This window comes from Rhyacophila brunnea, unplaced genomic scaffold (genome assembly GCF_057557595.1).
Source record: "Rhyacophila brunnea isolate RB1 unplaced genomic scaffold, BYU_Rbru_1.0 scaffold_1, whole genome shotgun sequence".
Classification (NCBI taxonomy): Eukaryota; Metazoa; Arthropoda; class Insecta; order Trichoptera; family Rhyacophilidae; genus Rhyacophila; species Rhyacophila brunnea.
This window is the reverse complement of record NW_028232751.1, coordinates 40,369,478-40,386,104: the sequence shown is the minus strand read 5'-3', so window position 1 is coordinate 40,386,104 and position 16,627 is coordinate 40,369,478. Positions and strand designations below refer to the sequence as shown.

General features: G+C 34.3%; 2 protein-coding genes across 2 annotated transcripts in view; both read right to left on the bottom strand.

Annotated features, from left to right (window-relative positions):
• LOC147079777 (uncharacterized) overlaps positions 1–6,717 on the bottom strand; it is a 35,179-nt gene extending 28,462 nt beyond the window's left edge. Inside the window, exon 1 of the mRNA XM_085945600.1 lies at positions 6,615–6,717. Within this exon, the coding sequence (XP_085801726.1) occupies positions 6,615–6,641 (27 nt within the window). The 5' untranslated portion in view covers positions 6,642–6,717. The remainder of the gene's footprint in view (positions 1–6,614) is intronic.
• Positions 6,718–8,361: 1,644 nt separating this feature from the next.
• Positions 8,362–15,369, bottom strand: LOC147079776 (uncharacterized). Its single transcript, XM_085945593.1, has 5 exons — positions 15,072–15,369; positions 12,780–12,806; positions 12,260–12,367; positions 11,856–12,173; positions 8,362–8,634 (listed from the first exon to the last, which is right to left on the bottom strand). The coding sequence occupies exons 1-5, from the start codon at positions 15,367–15,369 to the stop codon at positions 8,369–8,371; spliced, it is 1,017 nt and encodes a 338-aa protein (XP_085801719.1). The 3' UTR covers positions 8,362–8,368.
• Positions 15,370–16,627: the final 1,258 nt, after the last annotated feature.

The following is a 16,627-nucleotide window of genomic DNA, read 5'->3' as shown; positions in this document are numbered from 1 at the left end:
AAAAAATAGTATTCTTTTAAACCTCTCGATCTAATGTTTTAGAACAGCGATACTCAACCTGCGGCCCTTTAAGCTTTTATGTGCGGCCCGAAACACATTTATTATCAGGAATTTCGTATATCTTGAGATTTGTTTCGACTTTGACGCACAGATAGTGACATCCGAAGAGGATTGTCATTATGGTTCACATCAGATCTGGTATAAGAGTGTTGCTATTGCATACGATAAATTTAAAAAACACGCATAATTTTTAAAATCTCAAAAATGTTTTGTAAAAAAGGGGGGGTTTAATGATTTTTTTCATCACACCAGTAGTGATGCGGCCCGCGTTACTTTACAAATATATGTATTTAGCCCGAAGAAAAAAAAAGGTTGAGTATCATTGTTTTAGTCATATTTCAGTACATCCATGTGCAGTGGTGTTAAGATTTTTTACATTTATTAATTTTTAAACGCATTTATAAAACTATTTGTATAATTTATGTCGACATTATTATAGTGAAATATTTACAATAAAAAATTATATTGATAATCTCTGTGATCCCAAATATGACAAGAATTAGGTATTTTATTATTCAAAAAATGGGCAAGATTAACCCTTAACACTCGAGTGCCGCCATATCGGCGGCATTACAAGTTTCCCGTATTACTCGAGTGCCGCCGTAGCGGCGGCACGCTTATAAAATCATTTTTTGTAATATTTTCAGAATTTTTTATAATGCGATTTCAATCAAGTTAGAATGAATAATAATAGGTTATTACATTTATCTGAGAAAGAAGTCGGCAAAAGAATACTGCGTGCGTAATTTCAACATAGTATTTTTATCGGAATCTTCTCTTTTTATTCGTAGGTCGTCGCTTTGCAAGCAATTTTTTTTGTCACATAAATTTTATTTATTGAACGTTCCCAGACTAGAGTGAAGTGTTTGTCACGCATGATTTTGAAGTGTGTTTATATTTTTTATTGGTTCTCGCTTGCGCAGGGGCGTCTCGTATAGTTTACAGTTTTATATTTGAATAGACTGTTTTTGATGACAATACTTACTAGTATATTGTGCCGATTCGGAACCTACATATAATGTGAAATACTCTAATGAGTCAAATGAAAATTATTACGTATCGATTTATTATTTTTTGAGAAATCTTTTGATAATGTGTACCGCACTGGGATTGAGTTGTTATGAGCCCGAAACTAATTTAGGAAATTTACAAGACAGCCGCTTATATTACAAGTGTATTTGAAGGCAATTCATTTGTATCATATTTACAGTCATGACTCATAACTATATGTTTGGACGATTTACATAGCCACTTCTCTACATACCGCTATTTCATTACGATTCTGTGATAAGCCAGGATTACATATTGGAGATTGCTTTGTGAAATACCACACAATGAAGAATTATAAATAAACTAAAAATAAGTACAGTATATTCATTATAAATCTATTTTACAGAATAAAAAAAAAAATTTCTTTTTTACATTTTTGTCATCAATTAAATGTTTTATATTGAAATTATGCTTTGTACGGAAAAAAGTCTCGAGTGGGTGGTATGTACCTATAAAAAAAATCTCGAGTGGAAAAGGTTAACACATTTGAAGATAATTCTAAAGATACTTATTATAAGCTATGTTTTTGACCATTCAAGTGTGATAAACATCCTAGGAATAATGATTGCTTTATAATAATTATTGACCTAAGAATAAGGTAGTGTTTTTTTGAAATACCCCATTTCTTTTGGCATTCCCCAGTGATTAAGCTACAACATACAGCCGTAGCCATAAATTGACAAACTATAATTGAAGTAGGGAGTAAAATGATGTTAACGCGCGTGTTTGAACATGTATCTAACTCTGTTTACATTATTTTTTCTTAATTTTCATAAATTAGGGGTAAAGAAAGATACATTAGGTACTTCATAATATAGTTTTCGTAATTAAGGTCTTTTGAGACCAAAAACCTGTACCTAACCGAATTTTTTTTTTTTTTTAAATGGTACATGTTCAAGCACACGCGTTAACATCATTTTACTCCCTACTTCAATTATAGTTTGTCAATTTACGGCTACGGCCGTATGTTGTTTTATACGTCATTTATGCATGAATTTCGTCGTTTCCGTTTGCGCATCGATTTGCAAAGATTGTTGGTAAAAATAATATTAAAAACCGAAGAAAATACGCATGGCTATGTCGTCATTATTTTTTAATATCATCATTTACTCATATTAATTTATACAGCAAACAATCGTAAGATACTGTAAGTCCCAAAGACTACGATGGGCGGGACATGTGGAAAGAATGCCTGAAGTTAGAGCGCCAAGGATCATGACTAAGTGGCTACCCCAACGGAAGAGACCCAGAGGCCGTCCAAGAAGGAGATGGGCTGACGCCGTAGAAGTGGACTGGCTTCATATAGGAAGACCCGGTAACTGGAGAAGTGTGGCGAGAGACCGGAGTGAGTGGAGAGCGGTTGTGGAGGAGGCCAAATCTCACCCCGGGATGTAGTGCCGTGGAAGAAGAAGAAGATTTATATTAATTTGTAGACCTTTTTTGTATTTTTTTTTTAATTATTGTAGGTAGGTACTTACTAATTTTTTTTCTTTTCAAAATAAAACATTCGCATGCCATGCAAAATCATCTCGCGTGCCATAGGTTCACCGTCACTGGTATAGGCAATAGTACAAATCATTTAATAATAGGATATATAAACATAAATCAATGCCACATCTAGCATTGTTCAAACTCATTGACATAATATTTATTATGAATACACACACTGTAATATTATCATCTACAATAGATATGACCTTTGGAAAGGCATCATAATTAAATATCATGCCAGTTATGGTGATGTATTTATTCATAATCGATGAAGAGAGTATATTATTATCATTAAATTAATCAAAATAATTATTTGAATTTAAATGCAGTGTAAACCAGTGTTCTTCAACCTTGTAACACCCGCAGCCCGGTGAAAATAAGAGAAATATATCAGGGAATGGTATCAGCCAGAAATAAAAACCAATATAGATAAAATTTTATTTATTAATCCTTTCTATGCCGGAATTAGTTAATTGATAGTAATTAACATAAGAATTGGTGTAATTAGGGCGTCCAAAGACGCTTTGGGCACTTAACCGGTTAAATCTTGTTATAAAATTACATTTTTTGGTTAGTGTGACATCTGCGGCTGCTTCTTTGTAAACGAATTTGATATATGTGGATTAATTAGCATCAGTAGATTTCTTGGTTTTCAAAGAAAATCAAAAATATCAGTAGATCTACTGAAATTTCAGTAGACATGGCAACGCCAGCACTATCTAGAGGAAATTCCCTGAATCGTGTAGCGATATAGTTGGTTGAAAGCACGGTGAAAGGTTTCACGGGTTAGGAATAAATTCTTGCAGACTGCCGGTTGAAGAACACTTGTAAACATTAATTAATAAATAATATAATAATAAATATAAGTAAATACGCATATTAACAATGCAATACTAATATGATCGCGCAATATTTATTCAAAGCATAATTACTTTTAACCAAATGGTAAAGATACAGTACTTTACTATCATTTTTGTGGTTGAAGTGTTTTGAGACCAAAAACAAAACCAAATCCTAATACAACCTACTGAAAAACAGTAGGTTTTGGTTTGGTTTTTGGTCTCAAAAGACCTTAATTACGAAAACTATATTTTGAAGTACCTAATGTATCTTTCTTTACCTTTAATTTATGAAAATTAAGAAAAAAGTAATGTAAACAAATGCTAATGACTTGTGATTCTTATCCTGCATACTTCTTTATGAATAACAAACATAACATAGTAAATACTATAAACGACGATCAATGATAATATGAACAGGTAATGTTTTGGGTCGGCTATGCGAATGAAAGTCAAATTATATAGAGTTTCTCACCACACGAACCACAGGTTCATCGGTAGGTTCCATCTTGCGAATAATTATAAAATTATATTTCAATTTTTGAAGCACTCAAAATTTGAAATTATTCAAACAGGGTCAGCGTTGCCAGATGAAGCCATTCAAAACGCAGTAGAATTTTTTTATATGTTTTCAAATATATCATTAGATTACGAACACTGTTTAATTATCCTGTTTTGTAATAAAAGTTATTGTATTTTATAAGAGGTTATGTACCACAAACAGTATATCCCAACATGATCCAAACTTCAAACCATTGGTAATATACGTAAATAGATTCGAAAGAGACTATAGTATTCCCACTAAAACAGCATTATCTATGGTGAAGGCTTTGAAATAAAATTAAAAAGCCCACCAAATTTGAATTTATTTTCATATTCAGGCATGGGAAACGAAATAAATAAAAGGCAATTATATAAATTACACACATTTATTTATGTAATTTAAAATCAATAAGTATAGTAACAGTTATCAAGTAAAATATTAACATTCATGAAATTAAATATTATAAACATTATTATTGAGTAAGTAGTTTGTTTACCTGATATGAATATTAAAAAAATAAATGGAAACATTATTACACTATGTTTCGCTCTCATGTAGGAAAGCCTACCCATCAGATTTCATAGACAACCATGGCATAATATAATAATATAATAAATAAATAATAAATAATAAATAATAATAATAAAATAAATTTTTTTTCGACCATGTCCGATCCTGATAGGATCATATGGGCCTCCACACAGTGGAGGTTTGTATTGACAGATTTTGTTTTTTTTTTTTTTTTACGAGAAATGGATGTCAGCCACTTGCTCAACCTATTAGGTCCATACCCTGACACACACAAATTGAAAAACAATTTTTGTACTTGCCAGGCCCTGGGACCCACGGCTTTGTAGTCCAACGCTTATGCCGCGCGGCCACCGTGGGCAATCATTTACAATGAATAAAATTTAATCCTTCTTGGAACATCATTTAAATATTTATATCATATTTTGCCTTTGTAACTAAGGATCTATGCGGCACATTAATAAGTACATGATTTCACTATATATTATAAAAACAACACAAAAGATGTTTTTCTGTAGTTGTCTATGAAATCTGACAGGTAGGCTTTCCTACATGAGAGCCGTTTGTTTTATATTAAAATAAATTGTAGGGTTCTAATGCAAAAGTGACATTTCCAAAATTGACGAAAATGAGTTAAGTATGCACGATTATAGATTGGTATGCCAGGAATCGATTGGCATATTAGTTTTCGACCAAATCGCGATATTTTCATATGATTTTGCTGTTTGAAAATTGCGATTTTTTTCAAAACAAACTATTTCTAGTATGAACATTATTCTGTTTTATTTCAAAATTGATTATTTGTGTTTGTAGCCAAAACTGACTATTTTCCATTAAACTACAACACTAAGAGCGCGCGATTTATTCCATAGTGCACTAATTCCATAGAAAAAAGATTTCCTTCAAAATTGACTAATTCCTCGTTTATGAAACGTCAGATTCATAAAAGTATTGTTCGAAATTGTATTTGTCTTCGTTCATTCGTCAGTAAAAGTGTTTTTAATTTAGTAGAATGGCAAGCCGTAGTGACCAAGGTATTAATAATGATGAAATCATTTCGTGTTATGCATTGGATGTTTGGTTGGAGAAAGTTCCACAATATAAAATATGAACATAACCTTACTTTTCGACAGTGCTCAATTAAATACGTCTAATAATGAACCGATTCTTATTCTGCCACCAATATCAAATACGAATAAGAGTGAATCGGAGTTTTAAAAAAATACTGTACATTGAAAGTGTATGGCAAAGATTTAAATTTTTTCTACTACAAATCTGAAATAAAACCTTTTCTGAATAAGTTCCCTTTCAAAATCACAGAACATTAAGTGATGACTTATATTAAAGGGGAAAATTCGACTGTTGGTGTTTCACAGACGTATGCTCGGTCTTTTGTTGGAGCTACGATTTTAAAAAGAAACAAAACTATGACTACCGATACTACTCAAATATTGAATAAAATAAGCAGTTAAGAAGGTTAAAAGAGATGTCATGATGTCATGCAGCTAATGAAGTTCTTCACCATCCTCCAAATGCGAACTAATTTTATGATGACATCTTGGGGCTTGCGCCAAATGATATTGAACTACCTGAGAAAGAAGACGAAGATTAATTATTTTATTTTCATCATAATTTAGCCATTTTTTAATTTTTATATTTTTCCTAATAAAGCATATAACTTACCCTTGTAATTTTTGTGTTCTTATTTTACTAAAAACTGTCTCTATTAAATTCTAAAATGTTAAAATACTATGAGCATGTGAAATCTTATATTCCAAAACCGACTATTTCCTGCAAATAGTCAGTTTTGGAAAAATTCGAAATAAAAAAAAATGGTTTTTCTTTAATAACTATTAATACGTTTGATGGACTGGTCTAATTTTTTTAGGAAATATAGAAAATTACTCTACCTATCACAATGTCTTTAAAGTGAATGTGTATTTTAATTCTAAAGGTCTCTCATAGAAAATGTTGATTCCTGAAAAAGTGCAAAAATGGAAATAGTCACTTTTGCATTAGAACCCTACAATTATAACTGATGACTGAAAACACTACAATTATTTTAATCACTAAACTCGCTAACTAAACTTGACTAAACTCACTAAACTTGCTCGCCCGTCTTCTTGCATCTTCTAACGTCAAGTCCGCCGTCAGCCGAGCCATGTCTAGTTGGATGTGATGGGAGACTGCATCGATGGCTGTTCCATATTTACTATAAAAGTAAATGAACAAATAATAAATCACTCCAAAATAATATTAATTATCGTAATTATTGAAAGAAGTAAAATGAAGACACGCAAAATGCAAGTAAAAAAAAATTATCCATCAGTATTAGATTCTTAAAAAATGTACAAATGATACTAATTCTAAATAAACATTACGATATAGGCTTCTTCACTTATCTATTTGTTTTGGGCGTTCCGGAGCATTTGGCTGAGCCAGGGCCAATGTCGCTCCTTTGTCTCGGATCTGACGAATCATTGTCCGCTGCCATATCTCCTCATTTCTCTCAAAAAATTAAAAAAAAATGCAGCCTCAATGGTTTGACATTGACATCTCAACTTAAATAAATATATGATTTCATTTTATATAATGGTTGACAATAATAAATACATTTTAATTTTACCTTGTAAAAAAGATAGAATAACTGTTGTAAGGTGTCAATGTCAGTGCACTGCGAATGTTGTTAAATCCCCCAAAATAAAGTGAATAACCAGAGCATAAAAATTAGAAAAATGCAATATGTAACTTAAATCACAACTAGAGAGTGCGGCACTTCGTACCCTTGTGGCACAGCCTCAAGGGTTCCGTCGCCGTGGCCGGCCCTCCCTCACCCTGCAGCGATGCTACAAAAGCGACCTACGTGCTGCAGGTCTGACATGGCGGGAGGCACAGGAGTTGGCGATGGACCGAGGGAAGTGGCGCCAACTTGTGCTTGCCCTATGCCCCAATGTTGGGACGTGACAGGGTGAAAGAAGAAAGAAGAAGAAGAGAAGAGTAAAAGTAAAAATTATTTACCAGTACATAGGTACTAGTGTAAAATCTGTACAAATAATTTTATTGTTAAACAAATATTATCGCACAGGCCTTCTTCGCCTACTATTATATTTTTGACCAGCTGCTAAATAAACTTTATTTCTCCCCGAATAATTTAATTTGCCATTTAGAAATTTATTTGCAGTATAACAGAAAGTATGTATTTGTAAAGAAAGCATACATTTTATGAATCTATTCTTAATCTCTTCTTTATGGAGAGGGCAAGAAAAAACGGTGAAATCAATTTTCTGAAGAATTTTGGTTTTTAATTTTGCCTGAATATTATGCGTAGAAGCATTTTCTGATAAATAATTTCTAATTAATTTTCCAGTTGAATTGAAGCAGTCATTAACGTTAGCGTGCTTGCTGGTAGGCTCGGTGTTCATGTCCCGTTTACAATGCGTACAAGAGTTTGAAATTTTACGATTAACATAACCAGCGGTGTACATTTTACCATTTGCAGAGGTTAAATTATCTTCCAAATAATCCTCTGAAATTACGCCTGAAATGCTTTCATCAAGGTTTTGTGGGGTGTCATCGGTTTGTTTTAAAAATCCTAATAAATTCTCAAAAAGACCATCAGCATCGTCTTTCTCACAATTATTTCTGATGGAATATCTAGACATTAAATTGTTAATCAAAAGGCTTTTAAAGGATCCTGAAAATTGACATTACGAACATTGTGGCTTCTTATACTGCCAAAGAAATTTTCCAGCAAATCCTGGTTGAAATTACGAAAAGCTACATACTCAAACCCCACATCATGCAATGTATCCAATATTTTAATGCAACCAGCCAAAGTTTTTTCCCAATTCAGAAGTTATGGCACCTTTGGTACTGGATTTTTATGTTGGTCTACAAATTGCATGTCTATTTTTATTATACTATCAAACCAGAATTGTCGGTGGAATGACTCCTTTCGGTGTAATGACTCCTTTGAAGCGCAAACCCTTTTCGTTTTCCAATACGGATGTGGTTTCAGTGAGATTCCATTCACAGAGTCAAAAACTTCATCCCAAAACAATAGCATTTTGCTGGTGTATTCAGCTTCTCTTGGGATGATTTGTCCGTTTGGCATCACTATCCCTGGAATCGAAATAAAAAGATATTCAGTATCTTCTGAAAATAGAATCTACTCGCCTAGCTCATTCGGTGTACTTCCATGTATACTTTATAATTTGGAAATTACTCTTATATGTAATTAAATAAATTTGAATGACTTTGCAGCAGGGTTAATTCAGGTGGAAATATTTAATTAATCCATGATGGCATAACTGATAACTTTAAAATTATAAATGCTTTTTTAATTTATTTTAATATATTGTTATAAAAATAATCAGATTTTGAGTTAAATGTTATTACATTAGTTACATCTATATATATAAAAGAAAGTCGGGTTAGTTACACCATTTATAACTCGAGAACGGCTGGACCGATTTTTATGATCTTTGATTTGTTAGATTTGTCTCCGCCCCGAATAGCAGAATAACTATTAAAATATCGGATAAATCACGGAAAAAATACATTATGAAGACAATTCATTTTCTCATATATTTTGACATTTTGAAAAATGACCTCGCGCATTCGAAAATAAAAGAAAATCACAAAAAATTTAAATCCATATACAACGATGCATGACAGAAAGAATAAACAAGAAACAAATGAAAGGCGTTGTGTGCATTATCTACCCTTTGACAGTTGATTCGGTTCAGCCTCAGATCATCCCGAAAGACTTTGTTGTATACTCCGGTGAATTTTGGAGGAAGTTGTCCTGCCTGAATCTTTTTTACTTCTTCGACAGCGTCCAAAAATAAACTGACAACTATTTGCTGCGATTTCGTCGATTGCTTAAAATCGAGACGGAGCGCCTCACTTTCATTCGGTTGAACCAAGCCAAACTGCGATCGGAGGAGTATATTCATTTACGCGATGCAATCAGCACCGTAGGAGATGCAGCTAATGTTGGTCGATTGACTATTCTATCGGCGATGTACATTGGCAGCCCACGTCATATGCATGAATATGCGAAAGATGCAATGAAATATGTTCGTCATGACGGTCGTCCAGATCTATTCATCACCTTTACATGAAATCCGAAATGAATAGAAATTGTTCAACTGCTACTCCCCAGACAAACATCAAGTGATCGGCACGTGTCTTCAAACAAAAATCCTGTCGCTGATGAACTACATTGTTAAGCATCGCGTCTTTGGGAAACTCGATGCTGGATGTATTCGATTGAATGACAAAAACGAAGCTTGCCGCATGCACACATTCTTATTTGGTTAGTCGAAAGAATTCGACCAGACCAAAAAGATGACATCATATGTGCCGAGATTCCTGATCCCGTAACCGATCCAGACCTGCATGATGTTGTAATTACTTAAATGATTCATGGACAGTGTGGCGCCATCAACCCCCCCCCCCCCCAATCAGCGTGCATGGTCGATGGCAAGTGTTCCAAGCGTTATCCATGAAGTTTAACGGCGGAGACTATCACTGCCAATGATGGTTATCCACTGTATCGGCGTCGATCACCCAATGATAACGGTAGAACTATCACAACGAAAATGAAGTGAAACGATATCGTGGTCGACAACACTTGGATTGTTCCGTATTCGCCACTTTTTTCCAAAACATTCAAGGCGCATTGCAACGTGGAGTTTTGCAATTCAGTGAAATCCATCAAATACATCTGCAAATATGTCAGCAAAGGCAGCGATATTGTAGTTTTTGGCGTTCAAACTCCCAATACCAACGATGAAATCATGCACTATCAAGTTGGTCGATATGTGAGCTGCAATGAAGCAATTTGGCGTATTCTCTCATTCCCCATTCATGAACGTCATCCCACTGCTGTACATTTGGCGGTGCATCTGGAGAATGGTCAACAAGTTTATTTAAACGCATCGAATGTTGCTCAACGTGCTGAAATATCTCCAGCGCCAACATTGACCAGTTTCTTTTCGATTTGCCAAAGCGATCCGTTTGCACGAACGTTGTTCTACTCTAAGATGCCACGTTATTACACTTGGAACGCTTCATCGAAGAAATTTCAACGTCGGAAGCAAGGCGATGCGGTTCCTGATCATCCGGATGTGCATTCTACTGAGGCTCTTGGTCGCATTTACACAGTTCATCCGAAGAATGGCGAATGATTCTACTTGCGGTTGTTGCTGGTAAATGTTCGTGGGCCGACATCATTTGAATCACTTCGAACTGTCAATGGTGTAGTGTGCCTAACATTTCGTGCTGCATGTCAAAAGCTTCTGCATCTCCAAGTCAGATACGCACATTATTTGCTATCATTATTTCGACATGCTTCCCATCGAATCCACCTGAACTGTAGAAAAACTACAAGGATGACATGTCAGAAGACATTTTACATCGAATTCGTGTCATTTCAGGGAATCCTGATCTCGATGTGAATAAGGAGATACATAACCAGGTTTTACTTTTGATCGAAGACATGTGTTACCTCATGTGCGGCAGTTTGTTAGTCAAGTTAGGAATGCCAATGCCACATCGTGGAGTGAATTACGCTTTCAATCTAGAATTGGAACGTGAACGTGAAAATGATCGAGATGCATTGAACTAATTAGTTCGAACGAATGTACTAATGTTGAACCCCCAACAGAAGGTAGTGCACGATACGTTAATGAAGGCAATTGATGATGGAAATGGTGGCTTATTTTTCCTCGATGCGCCCAGTGGAACTGGGAAGACATTCCTCATGTCATTGATTTTGGCCACTGTTCGTGCGAGATCCGAAATTGCTGTAGCAGTTGCTTCTTCCGGGATAGCGGCCACGTTGCTAAAAGGATGCCGAACGGCTCATTCAGCGTTGAAATTGCCGTTAAACCTTCAAACGACTGAAAAACCGATATGCAATATTGCGAAACATTCAGCAATGGCCACAGTTTTGGTAGCAAGTAAAATCATCACCTGGGATGAATTTAGAATGGCGCACAAACGCGCCATTCTAAATTCATCCCAGGTGATGATTTTACTAATAGCCAACTGAATTTGTAAACTCATTGGATCTTCCTGGTTGCCACCGCACAATTTACAACTGAAGGTTGGCTCGGTAGTCATCATGCTTCGAAATCTGAACCAACCAAAACTATGTAATCCATTTCATTTTGGTTTGATTTTTGCACATTTATTGAACTTAATTCATTTTGAATATTCATTTTAACTTAATAAAAAAATGAATTTAATTCAGCTAATAAGTTAATACAAGATTATTGATTCTGAGGCGGTACGAAATTCGCCGGGTCAGCTAGTAATATATAAAACAAAGTTACCTTGTGTGGCACAGAACAGCAGGTGGCTGCCAAACTTCTGGCTTAACACTTGGGCACAAGTCGACACCTTCATCTTATTCATTTTCGATGCAAAAATATGTGTCTCATTTATTTTGGGAATAAGCCTCAAATTGCCGACGTTCGCCTGATCTATCTTATACAGATCAATAATATGTTTCCATGATGCGTACCTAATTGTCTTGCCATCGAAATACATAAGGTCTTTTGTCATCAAGTTATTTCTCATCCCTTTCAATAAATGAGTCACATCAAAGAGGGCGACAATCTCTTGTCCTTTGATAATTTCTATTGTGATACCTGAGAATAAAACAAATAAGTGAAAAGCATATAATATGTAAAATATTAGAATTAATTTGACATATACACAGGTAATAAATACATACGTTCATATCCGGTATCGGCTCTTTGTCTCTCTGTATTGACACGTAGACTTTTCAAAGCAGCAGTGTTCGTCGCGCTTTGATCGCATACTGTTGCGATTATCTTTATACCTGTAAAATATACAATATAGGTATAATACACATGTTCTAACTGAAAATACATATTCTACTTCAAAATATAATTTTGTGCAAAAGCTCTTTCAAAATCCATAGATATCATTTATTTTGGAATGCATTTCTTTCAATTAGAATACGTGCAATAATAAAATATATAATATTTCTTCATATAATGCAGTGGCGAGGGGTGAAGGTAGACTGTTAACATCCAACATAAATAGTGCCAACTAAACTTGTCATTCATACTTATTTGATTTCATTGAATTAAGAATTAATTTGTTCAATGAAAACAAATACGTATGATTAACAAAGTTTAGTGTGCTCTATTAATGTCGGATCTTAACAGCCTACCTCCACCCTTCGTCACTGATATTATTTCTATAATTATATTATGAACAATGCATACCTGTGGAGACTACTGCCTTATAAACCTCTTTAATGCAACGAACTAATTGAGCAGACTTAGTTGCAGATTCACAATAATAATACGCTATTGGCTGCTTTTATTACCAGCCACACTTCGTATCATGAAGACAAGGACATGATCTGCAATTTTTTTAGAATGCAGATGCCCAAAATCTTCAAAACCTTCGATCAAGTCACTTTTTTTATTATAATCTAAGTGCGCTTGTAAACTCATTTCATCCCACATGAGTGTATAATATTTTTCATGGTCAGTAAAACCACTAACTATTGATTTTAATTGAGAAATAATGACACCAGAGATACCGGTGGAGATAGGAACAGATGATAATAATGTTTGCAAAGTTCGGATGGATGGTAACTAGAGGTGGGAAAACTGGTCGATTTTGAAGACTAAGTATACTTACTACCAGTATTAAAAAATACTTAGTATCGAAACTTTTTCCAAAATACTTACTAGTATTTGAAATATCGGCTATAATACAATCGTTAAAAATACATCCGCTTTTCGGAAAGTCCCATTTTCGAGACAGAGCTGGAACTATGGCACTAGTCACTCCTGTTTCAGTAGAAAATACTGGAGCATTAAAAGCACTGGTTTCATTTATCTGTAAAGCATTTTCATTTACAGGTGGAGCTATATTTTGCCTGGCAAATTCAATATGAATAGTTGGGTGCTTGCGCTGTAAAAGTTTCTTCAAATTTGACATTGACTTGTATGAATTTTTTATTTTACAAACATTACAGATGGCATAATTTGTAACTATTTCTTTGGAACGATTCCACACGAAACTTAACCTTTTAGTAGCCATTTTTACACAAATTGTTTATTAAGTATAATATAATTATTATCCATTTATACAATCACACATACAATTTGAATTCAGTTTATGTTTATAAGTTCCAATTATAACACTAAAAAATCGAGAAACTCGACGTGACAAAACCAGATAAACGCGTAGTCAGTTAGCGTTATAAGAACGCCGACGTCAACTCGATGTAAATATCTTACTCAACTGAATCTAAAACTAAAACCAGTCACATACTAAACATACGCGAGTCGCGACGCCGAGGTGTGATGATTTCATACGTAGCAAGACTACAAACTATCTAGCGGACGGCTAAATCACATACCATGCGTCGAACTACGGAACTCGATAAAGTCTCATACTCAACTGAAACTTAAAACTCTTAAAAATGCGAACTCAAATAGTATACTATAAAACGAATGACCATTTCTGTCCTTCACTATACCAACTTTATAACAGAGGAGAAAGGGAGAACAATGACAGTTGAGTATAATATCACGGCTAGACATACGTGTATCATGATATCTCGCTCGCGCGCATTTAATATCAATAGCGTTGAAAGTCAACCAGCATTACGCGAGTCACTGCTAGACGCGACTCGGCGCGGGGCAAGTCACTGCGATGACATCATCAAATGCGTTCGAATTCGAACATCTAATACGTTTCAAGTTTCTTGAAACAAGTTTATTGGGCCACAAATACTTAGTATGGATAGTTTCATCCGAAACTTAAGTACACAAACTGGTGACAGTAGTTCCAACTCACCTCTAATGGTAACGTAAAAAGTTTTGACAGAAATTTATATCCTCTTCCAAGTGAGGGCTAAGACTTTATCTCTTTCGGTAAAGCGACACCCTTTAGGTTTTAAATTACATGATTTTAATTGGAGTTTGAAAAAGTCTCGCTGTATTTTTGACAGGCCTTTGGTGGCTTGAACGAAGGTTAGTGAATCTGCAAATTTTTCTGCCCCCTTTATCCTATGCTTGAAGTTCGTCTTATTTCTTCGTCGGATGTATTTTTCCAAATGCAAACACTTGCGGCGATACATTCGAGCCTTGAGTGTCAAGGCCGTCAGATTCATAGGAATATTTTCAGGTGTACGATCTGCAAGACACATTATACGGCATTTGAAATATTTTAAAAACATACAAATTAACACAATATTATTTAGCAACATGTCTACATAGTATATAGGTATGAGGTACTAGGTGAATTCTAGCTTAATCATATAAACTAGCTGGGCAAGCTGGCTTTCGCCAGTCTGTCTCGCTAGTAAAAATAATTGACAATATGATTATAATTTAATGTATGGATATCCAAACGTGTTATTTAGGTACACGCACCCACTATGTTATAATATATAAGTAAATGTAAAATTCATAAGGTGGATTGGAGTTTCAAATATGAGATTAATCTAATTTTCAATAAAAATATGTATATATTATCTAGATGTTTAAATCACTCACCTTTGATAAAAGCAGGTATTGCTACTGGACTGCAAGGGATCACAGGATCAATATTAGGCGATGATCCAGAGGGAATCGCAAGATTAATATTAGACGATGATCCAGAGGGAATCGCAAGATCAATATTAGACGATGATTCAGAGGGAATCACACTACAATAATTATTATCAGAAATACTGTGTGCTTGAAAATTTAATACTATTCTATGAGTGGAAGGATCATTTTCTTCCGTCAGATTTATGTCTGAATCACTATCTGATAATGGGGTTGTCAAGTTTTGAGATGGACACACACCCATTTTTAGCTTCTTGCCACAGTAGTCTGTCGGGAGAAAATGATTTCTGCACACTCCCACGTTGTCAGGTGATTTTAACAGTTTAATTGTACTATTGCCGATTAAATTGATCCATTGCCGTCGTTGGTAGTCTGCCTATAGTAATGCGTGACAGATCCACTCCCTTAATTTTGCAATCTGGTACCCAGCAATGACGAGGCATCTTGAAATTCTGGAACGATCTGCAATCAATCTGGAATATCACATAGGTAATAATAGTTTGGAAGTATCAATTTCATCGAATACTATTGTATGACATAGGAACCGAAAAATTAAAATGATTAAATTTGCTATAACTTGCTGTCAAATTTTTGAAAAAGTTCGGTTTAGTACGAAACGTTATAATATTCCGTTGATTACGAAAATCCCTCAATTGCATCAAATAATATGCACTGTGTTCCTGCTCGAGCAGTTAATTCATATTGAAATAACTGGCATAGCACTATTTATCAGTATTCAAAGTAAGATCAAATTATGTTTCTCATGTGATAGTACATTATTTTACACTAATATATCAAACAGTTGTCTTGTACAACAAAATTAACAGAAGTAATACACAATACATACCAATTTTATAATATTATTCTGGTAGACAAGTACAATAAAATATAATTAATAATAAAATGCGTAACGTTGTAATTTCAATTTTTCAAAGCAAAATAAATAGCAGTTGGCAATTGGAAATGTCAAACGTTACCATAGACCAAGACTAAACGTTACTGAATAATTTGAAATAATTTGCTAGTTCGGATCAACTTCACCATGATCGATGATTGGCTAACCATGGTTAGTTACCTCCTTGCTCCGAATTCCCATTACCAATTTTATTATTACTACCTAGGTAAGTACCTATTCCATCTCGTAATATCCCTGATTCCAATCTCTTTGCCTGATTCCTATTTTTATCTGAAACTTCATCGTTCAATTAATGTAAACCTTTGTAAATTCAACATATTTCACGAGCTTTTTGCGCTGTTGGTGATGAACGTATTTCATGAGAAAAAATATTAAATATCTTTAAAATCCGATGAACACATTATTGTCAGTTTTCTGTAGGTATCGCATTCATTGGATTGAAATATTGAACCTAATAAACCATTAATTTTATTGGATTTAAATATTATAGCATTTATTTATCATTAACCACAAGTGGTATACAATAACCCTTGTCCTTGGTTATTGGTTATGGTACCGCCGTTGCGAGATATTTTTGTAAACGGCA